Source organism: Eurypyga helias, unplaced genomic scaffold (assembly GCF_000690775.1).
Source record: "Eurypyga helias isolate BGI_N326 unplaced genomic scaffold, ASM69077v1 scaffold19430, whole genome shotgun sequence".
Taxonomy (NCBI): Eukaryota; Metazoa; Chordata; class Aves; order Eurypygiformes; family Eurypygidae; genus Eurypyga; species Eurypyga helias.
The window spans coordinates 41,547-50,966 of record NW_010226486.1 but is presented as its reverse complement, the minus strand read 5'-3'; the positions used below and the strand labels follow the sequence as shown (position 1 = coordinate 50,966).

Sequence of the window (9,420 nt, the reverse complement as noted above, 5' to 3'; positions counted from 1 at the left end):
TGCCACCCCCCAGCCAGCCCAACCGGGAGTCCAGCACCGGGGGCTGCTGTGCAAGGGAGGCAGGTCCCAGCCCCCCCGCTCTCTTCCCTCCTTGATGCCCCATCCTCTTCCCCATGACCACCCTGCCCTTCCGCCAGCCAGGCGCTCACCTCTGCGCGTGTCGGGCTCTGCGGTGGCATCAGCAGCGCCCTGAGGGACGGAAACAGAGGACTGCCTCTACCCACGTGCCTGTAGCTGGGATGCAGCTTCCCTGAGGTATTTTCTCACCCACCCCCCAGCTCCTCTTGCTCCCAGAGACACTGTGCTGGCTGGGTGAAGCTGGCAGGGCTACTCTATCCTGAGCACATCGTCCTGCAAGGACGTTCTGAGGGCTGGGCTGCTATAGCAAGGGGGGCACAGGGTTGCTCAGGAGACATGTGGCCCAACCTCCACTGACAGCAGGGATGAAGAGACACGCATTTTCCAAGTAAAACTCATAATAAAGAAACCCAGCCCCGGGAGAGCCTGGCAGAGAACCAGTCCCCAGGCTGCTCCCATCAGTCAGGAGACCCCCACGCCAACTGCTCCAGTGGGATTAGTGCTAACAGCAGCCTGGGCTTCTATGCCAGTCCCAGCGAATGCCAGCTAGAGTCAACACTGACCATGAGCTGGTGCAGCAGAGCTCCCATCTCCTGTTGGTTTGAGCTAGTGGCCTCTTAGCAAGGCTGAACAAGCATGCGGCACAGTGCCTTCAGCCACCGCAACTCAGCCAGCACGGTAGGGTTTGCAGTTCGTATGCTGTTCCCTCTGGCAGCAACTGCTTGCTCTCTTTAGTGCTGGCTCTGACCATATTTCACACCTCCCTGTCACCTATTTGTATAATACCCCCCTTCCTGCCCATCGCGCTACCATGGACAAACCCAGACGTAGCAAGACAAACTGTACTCACCTGCACAGCAGGAGAAGCTTCACCTGGAAAGGGAAAGGGTGCATGGTGAGTAGAGATAAGGCAGGCTGGCATCCTCCCCAAACCCTGTCTGCCCTAACTTCACCCCACCTCTAAGATACTGCCTCTCAGTCTCTCACACTGCTCTGCAGCAGCTTGTTCCCAAAGCCAACACACCCGGACTCCTCTCCAGCTGCTGCAGGTGCTGGCAGAGTCAGCCACGCTGCCCTCCAGCTGGGCTGGACAAAAGCCCAAGGACTGCAGTACCAGGGCTGCAGGGACCTGAGGTCCTCACAGAGGCAGCCTGGCCTGCCAGTACCAACTGCAAAGATGTGATTGCAGGAGGCTGAAACACTCAACCTCCTCTCCAAAGGCTTGAACACGTGGTGTCCCACGCCCCAGGACCACTGGTAGGGCTGAAGAACACCTTGCATATTCATACAGATGCAGAAAGCCCTGATCAGCTACAAGTCCATCCGTGGGGGCATGGCAGGACCTGGGAATTTGCCCACCCTTGCTAGGGGCCCAGATGGAGCAGCTTTAAGCAGTAGACCCCACACTACCCTCTCCTGCCAAGGTGCTGGGGTGGGGGAATGCTTCTAGGATGCTCCCACGCAGGCTGCCCTGCAGTTGCTGTCTCCTTGCTGCCCAGTCCAACGTCCAGTTGCTGCTCTCCACTTGCTCTTCCAAGCTGAGGGGCAGCTCTTCTGCCTCTGCCTTCCTCATTGACAAGCGGATATCAGAGCTGGAGTAGGTGTACCCATGTCCTGCTGGGCAGATCTCCTTGAAGGCTTCTGCGAGGGAAAATAAAATCAAAGCTTTAGAGGTCAAGGGTTGGAAGGAAAAGGGTGGTGCAGGGGTCACAAGTAGGAAAAAATGGCATAGAGCACCCAGACGTGATGGTGGAACAAGTAGAAGAAAGGAGTGAAGATAGACAGATATGTATATGGATGCACATACCAGTTTCTTCCATCCTATAATTTTCTGGAGATTTCTAAGGGTTAAATCTAAGGTTTAAAACACATCTGGGCTGCAGTGGGTGGATGCTTCGAACAGAAAGAATCTGCTTACAGGGCTGCTGGGTGGGTTTCTAACAGGCGCTGGCTGGTACTCCCAGACACCAAAAACTAAATCCCTCCCCTGAGTGAGTACTGCTGGGATGGGATCATGCCACAGAAAGGTCCATGCTGAGCAAGGAAGCAGATAAAAGTGAACCTCAGATACCCCAGCACCGAGCACTTTGCACATCACTCAAGATGCTCTGCAAAAAACACTCAAAGATTTTTCCCAGCTCTGAGGATTTCTGCACCTTTGCCTCCACCCCACCCCATCCTGAGACATGTTCAACTCATCATCACCTGGCTTTTACCCCAGCAGAAGGTGTGAGAGAGACTAAAGGGCTGTCAAGCAAAGCCAAGCATAGACATGGCTATGCTCTCCCTCCAGTACAGAGTGGTTTCCCATCAGGGATTTCTCTGTCCTCCCAGTATTACGCAGGTCTGCTCTCCAGGTTCTTGTACCTATCTCACAGTCCAGCATTTGCATCGCTCAGCTCCAGGTCCTGCAGCCACCTTCCTGGCAGCAATTTCAGGCAAGGCCAAGCCGCAGTCCAACCAGAGCAGGCAAAGCTGAAGCAGGCACGTCTCACCTGAGCCGGGCGCAGGACACTCCTCGCAGTTCTTCCCCCAGCCCTTGCCAACGCGGCTGCAGCAGCAGATCTGCTGGGTGATGCGGTGGGAGAGGGGGAAGGAGCACACGCCTCCGGCTGCCGAGCGGTAACACAGCCCCTGCTCCATCGACACCGCTTTGTCCGCTGAAACACAACAGCAGGGTCTTCAAAGAGAGAACTGGGGGCAATCAGCCTCTCCCCCTCGGGCCTTTCCTTGCCCATGCCTCCTAACATGTCCTGAGGGCTGCCCCAACCTCTCCCCAGAACACCTCCAGGCCTTCAGCCATCAGGTCATCCCCCCAGCAGCACCAGCCCCAAGTGAATCCAGATCCTGTGGGAACTCTCTGCACCCAGGAGGTTGTGTCCTCTGCTGTTGCACCGCAGGCATGTCCCCTCCAGGCTCCACAGGAGCCATGAGATGTCCATGGAGAAGAACGATGGATGAAGGGGGCCTGCAGCATGGGAACCCATCCTGCACACAAATGCAGGACAGTGTAGCTCAGCCACAAGTGCAAGACATGGGAAGCACGCTGCAGCCTCCACTCAGCCGTGGGGTCCTGCTCAGGCCCCTTCCCAAACCGGGGGGTTCCCTGGAGCACTTACAGATGCAATGGCTACGGGACGGGTCCAGCATGGTGCCAGGCTTGCAGGTGCAGCGGAAGCTGCCACGGGTGTTCACACACTCGGCGTCTTTGCACAGGCCCTGCATCAAGCACTCGTTGATATCTGTGGGGAGGAGAGAGCCAGGTGAGATGTAGGGAAGTTGAGGCTGAAGTGAAACCCCCACCACCCCCCCTCTGTGCCTCCCACTCCGGTGCCATGGACCAAGGGAGTCTCATTGGGCTGTTGTCCCAGGCTGCACCGAGCAGCACAGTGGGGACCTCCGCAGCGACAGCAGTCCTACATCTGTGACACACAGCTCACCCGCTGCAGCTGCAGGGATGGCTCGTGTCCGCTCTGTGCTGTGTCCCTTGAGGAATACAGATGTGGCCCTTCTGGTGAGCTGCCCCGGCAGGGTCACTGCCATGACCATTACAGTTGTGGTGTGCAAGCCTGGGCTGGTGAGTCCTGTCCTCTCACCCGTCCCCTGGTCCTGCTCGCCTGGAGCCATCATCCACGGATGTTCGTTGGTGAGCAACTCAGTGGCAGCACGCAGGGAGGGCAATGACTGATGCCCTGCAGAGGCAGGGAATGTGGACCAGGATGTGGCTCACCCCTCTAGCGCCACCTCTAGAGACTGTATCAAGGTGGAAGGGGTGCAGACATGGGCTGGTGGGACACTCAGGAGAATGGAGATACTGGAAGAGCCTGACTGAGAACAGCTAGGCTCCAGAATGGCTTTCCCTGCAGTATTTCATTCCTCAGAGGTGAAACATCACTGCTTAGTGGAGTTCAGACTTACTGACCTGAGAGGTCCTCTCCAGTCCTATGCTTTTAAAACTCCCCCGTTCACCCCACCAGCTGCCCCATACATGGCTGAGACATAAAGGGGCCGTCAAAACCAGGCCATGACATTCAGTCAATTAGAAGTACCAGCGCTACCGAGATGGGCAGCAGGCCAGGAAGGAGTAGGACTTGGCTGCGTAATGTAATCATTTCCTGCTCTGTACCAAGCACAGGACAGAGTTAATGAGGAAAAACAGTGGTCAGACCCCAAATGTGCTGGGAAGCCCACTCGGAGAAGAGGCCTGGGCTCTCCAGAGGAGCCTCGGGGTTCATCCCTGTCCCCTCCCGGCACGGTTGGAGTGTTGTGTCACTCCAACACACCAACTGGACGAAGTGTTTGGCCTCTGCGTAAGCAAAGGGATTGAAGGGATTAGAGTAATGAGAGCACAAAACAAACAAGCACCAAGGGCTGGGTTTTATGAGCTTAATTTAAAACACGGCCATGTCCTGGCCCCTTTCCAACTCCCTCTATTCCACTGGCAGCAAAGGACCCACCCGCAGTGGGAATCCCCACAGGGAACAGGAGCAGGCAGGCGTGCTGGGGGCCATGCACCCCTACCCCTGCAGCATGACGGGGACAGGGCTGGCCCATGAGAAGAGGCCTTGGGGACTGCAAACCAAGATCTGTACAGCCCACACAGGCCTGCCAGGGCTCTTTGGCAATGGCCACGCTGGGTCAGGCAGCCTGCGTTGGAAAGGTGCAGACTGGTTTACCCTGGTGCTGGGTGAGCAGACAGGGGCCCAGTCAGCAACAGACACCAAGGATATACGGACACCAAGATGCCAATGCATGTCCTGTGCAGTGACCCCTGTGCGTGCACACCTCCCCGCCTCTGTCTCCTGGTGCCCCAGCCAGCAGCCTCCAAGACAATCTTTGCCTAACGTCTAGCAACCACACTATCCCTTCCAGGGCCTTCCTTGCTGGTTCCAGCAGCACCAGGAGGTTTCTTGACTGGGTGTGCCAGGCACTCCCAACTCAGGCTTGTTGCAGTGTTGTTCCTGCTCAATGGGATGCAGCAAGGAAGGGAGATCTTGCAGAGATGAGCCATTTGTTTCTATGCTGGAAGGCACCAGAGACAACCCTTTCTGACTGTACAGAACAGAGGAAGATGGGCTTCTACCAAGACCCTCTTCCAGTCACTCATCTGTGCTTTGACAACAGCCTGCAAAGCCAGAGCTCAGCTCCTTCCTAGCTCAGCTCCTCTCCTACAGCCAATGGCCTTGGGAACCATCAGTCCTCATCCAGCCCCTTGGATCCTTCCTGCCTGGGCTGGCAAAAGAAGACCCTGAGCAGCCTCTCCCATGGTCTGTCAGACAAATTGCTCACTTTGGACCCTAAGTGAGGTGCTGGGCTTCCTGACGCACATCCCACTGCAACAGCAGAGATGGGAAAAGCATTTCAAGGCAGCAGAGTGTCTGCAGACCAGTACTTCTCCAGCCCAGCTTCCGGAGGAGCACACAGAGGCACAAATCTCTTGTTCATGCTCTTTCCTGTGCAAACCCAGCCAATGCCACATTGTTATCTCCCTCTGCTCCAGAAGGGACACAAATCCAGAGCAGGCGCTGCAGGTCTCCGTTCGCTGACAGGAGTCCCTCCAGCTCCTCTGCTTCTCCGACTCCTACTCAGTGTCTCTGGGTAGCTCCTCATACCCATAGTGCTGTCTGTGGCTACATAAGGGATGAGATCTGAGTACCGAGGAGAATAGGAGTTGTTGTGTTGTTGAAAGTTCTCCCCCAGGACAATGTGGGGAGGTTGAATCATTAATTAAGTAAGCATGGTGGAAAGTCCCAGCTAAAAGAGATGAGTCATTGGATTGCCAGCCCTGGGTGTGCATGGCCAGGGCCCAGGCTCCCTGCTGCATCTTCGAGATGACACCTCTCAGCTTATCATGAATCACGAGAAGGGAACCATAAAATTCCACTTCAGTCACAGCACGGAAAAACACAAACACTGTGGGTCCAAGAGATGCCAAATAAACATGAACTGGAGAGAAAAGTGGAGAGATGGAGCATTCCTCATATGGAGCTGAGGGACCGCAGGCGTGAGAAATGGATAGACCCCAGCAGCGTGGGGCAGGCAGGGCAGCCTGGTGGCATGGGCAAGTGACACGCTTGGAACAGGACTCACTTTTATGGCACTCTCCCACTTGAAAATGAACAACTGAATAAGCTGACCACCTCCCCAAATGTTTTCAGGCAACATTTTTGTTGCTTCAGATGATGGGAGCAGTGGTTTCACACTCACACATAGCAGAGCAGCAACATAGGTCCTTATTGGGTCAGTAGGACTTTGTAGGTGAGTTTTCTTGTGCTGGCCCAAATATGCCCTGACTATGTTTATCAGCTGAGTTATGTAGTCCAGTGTTACCTGAGTTTTTTTCACTCTTCATGAAAGTACAGGGATATTTGTAAGTCACCTTCTTTGTAGATCTGTATCAGGGAGTCAGATCACTGTATTTTACTAGTGTAAATAATTACATCTCTGACAGTGGATGTGGGAGGAGAAGAGATGAAAGCAGCATCCTTACCTTGGCAGTGGCTCCGGTTCAGCCTCTTATATCCCTGGGGACACTCCACCTGCCCATTCTCAATGACAGGGTGTGCTGGGAAGAAAGCAAACAGTGTGGGACATCAGCAGTAGAGACAGCCACCAGCATCCTATCTTCTCTTTGCCTTCCTTGCGGAAGGGAGAGTAATCCCGAGGTTTGCCCTGGCCAAGTCTCTGATGACTCCCAGGGCAGAGGGAAAGGTGGGAGCAGCCACATTTCCCAAGCAGTATCTTCTGCTGCTTGGCAGGTGCCAATCTGGTGACCCAGAGGTGCTGCCTGTGCTTCATATCTATCACTGTGTCACCTTGGCTCCTCCCAGGCCAGCTTGGATAGCCAGCTGGCCTATGGCAAGGGGGACCAGAGCAAAAGGAATGACAGAGGTCCCAGATAAGATGCTGAAATAACAGCCCAGGACCTGTTTATTACATTTTCCACCATTTTTACTGCATGTGAGTTCCTGCCCAGATCACTCTCATCAAAGAAAATTTCAAATTACTGCTTAAAATAGCTTTGTGGTCTTCAAATGGCCTAGAACCCACACAATTAAATCTCTCCAAATTTTTTAAAGGCAAGCAAACTGTGGCCCGTAAATTCCAAGAGGGTCAAATTTAGGCACTGTATTTTGGAGCAAGGGAAAGGGAATCCAGGAGGTGGTGGATTGCGAAGTGAGTAAGCATGGGGTGGAGTAGGAAGAAGGGTGCTTTGCCTAAGGATAGGATTTTCCCAGGGTGGGGTTTCTTCTTAATTTTCTGGACTGTATGCTTGGAAACAAGAAGTGTGTGTAATAGCAAAGTGACAGTCCAGCCGTATTCCCACAGCTCGAATTCCTCCTGCCTGGCATCAGTAGCTTGCACCCTGGTGTCATACGCGGAGATCTCTCCATGACAATACCCATATCAAGGATCTGGCAGATTCCTAACACATTGCAGGTTTCAAGAACCAGGGACAAATTGAGACCATTCCCGAGGCAGAAGATGGTCGGCAAGAGCCCGCAAAGTTTAAGAACAGAAACAAAGTGCTGGAGGCAGAGAACAAGCGTGTCCATAACTCTTTGCCCTGGACACTCTGACCCTATAATGTAGTTTAAAGCCATTTTAGGACACTTCTTGAAAAGCAAAAGTTAAGGAACAGCTTCTTAGGATAAAGGCACTTGGAAAATAAAAGATGGGAGAACAACGAGTCATTCCCCAGTATGTACCAGGAAGGAGAACGGAAAGCCTTGTCTCCACAGGTTTATTAAAGGAAGCTAAAAGGTTTTCCAGGTGCAGAGATCCCCAGCACCTAGCTGAATGACTAAGATGGAAAATCTATTCACCCTCTTTAACAGTTCAGTCATGAAATGTAAGCAGAAGATGCTTACAAATATCTGGATGTAGGGGTGAGGGGGTTGTTGATGATACTGGGAATCACTGGGTACGTTTCCAACCTTCTGTGAAGGGAAAAACAACCTCTGGCTCATGGGCTCTGGGCTCAACGCCCCGATGGGATTCCAGGTCCTCCCACACCGCAGCCTGTGGCTCAGGGCTGCCGACAGGCATTAACTGTGCTTGGAAGCATCTGTCAGCCTCAGCATGGTGTGATAACAGACGCTCAAATGAAGCAGCATTGTTACGTGTGAGCCCTCCGACGGGGAGCCAAGCATGCCAGAGATCAAACAGTGATGACATGTCAGAGCCCTGCTCCCTCTCTGAAAAGCCTTTGGGAGAAACAGATCATCCCTCCACCGCATGCTGCAGGGGAGAGGGCAAGGCAGAAAATACCAGCGGGTGTGTGACACGCAGGTCTTGTGCCACCTCAACACTCCTGTGACTCCAGCCTGCAGAAACCCACGGCTCGCTGCTGCGGCAAATCACTCATGAGGCTGCAGATGAATGTCTTAATTTTGCAAAGAAACACGTGCTCCCTGGAAAGAATAACTGTAATGTAATGCGAGTAGATCTCTCTGTACCAAAGGGAACCAAGACAGTTTCTGAAGTACTGGATGGAGGCTGCTCTCTTCCTGCCAGGACCTGGCCACAAGGGAAGACAGCGTGTGGCTGCAGGAGGATGTAAGCTATTAACTCCCAGCTTTGTACTTGGTTACTCAAGCAGAGGGCCATTTCCTTCCACGAGTTCTGATGTTGCCGAACTACAGCAGAGATGGCCAAAAAAACCCTAAAAAACCAGCCTAGGACACCTGAGTTTCCTGCAGACAGGATCAGCATCCACTCCTCTCCCATGCAGCTGGTTGGAGTGGGAGGCCATATCTCTGGAGCCCAGCAAAGGGCAATGCTTGGGAAAAAGTCGATCTGACAATGAGGAGAGCAGAAATCTCTCAGCTCCCACAGCCAGAGGGGTCCTGGCCTCCTGTGTCTGTCTGTCTGTCTACACTCTCTCCAGGAAGGGGTGGTCCCAGAGCCTGGGGCTGGGGACAAAGCAGCTTAGCTGCATCTGCCAGGCAGCGGGATTTCAGGTTTGCTGAGGGTGTGATTCTGAAGCCTCACCTCCTGGGCACTTCAGCCCCGCGGGCACCGCACCAAAGCGATGTGCTCACCAGGTACCTGCACACCAGGGCTCCCCTTGGCTTTCCTCATCACTCCCTCCAGTTCTCCTTTATCCCACAGCTTTCTGCAAGCTCTGTGGGCATCGAGCATCCCCAGCAGGGACAGGCTCTCACAGGGGAGCACGCGTGCAATAAGCTCACAGATCCAGAAAGGAGGGGGTGAGCACAAAGCAGCCCCAGCCCAGGACTCCCACCAGCACCTTTGGCCCCAGCTAGAACAATACTAGAGCACAGCAGAATGAGAAGGGAAATGAATGCACAGAAATCAGACAGAGGGGTTTTGCAGCCT

General features: G+C 54.0%; 1 protein-coding gene across 1 annotated transcript in view; it reads right to left on the bottom strand.

The window, feature by feature from the left end:
- The window catches only part of LTBP2 (latent transforming growth factor beta binding protein 2), a gene marked incomplete at both ends in the record, with an annotated part of 55,771 nt that overhangs the window by 11,251 nt on the left and 35,100 nt on the right, over positions 1-9,420 (bottom strand). The window contains 6 exons of the mRNA XM_010153366.1: positions 150-189; positions 929-951; positions 1,489-1,719; positions 2,574-2,738; positions 3,198-3,320; positions 6,569-6,643. Coding sequence (XP_010151668.1) covers positions 150-189; positions 929-951; positions 1,489-1,719; positions 2,574-2,738; positions 3,198-3,320; positions 6,569-6,643 — 657 coding nt within the window. The remainder of the gene's footprint in view (positions 1-149; positions 190-928; positions 952-1,488; positions 1,720-2,573; positions 2,739-3,197; positions 3,321-6,568; positions 6,644-9,420) is intronic.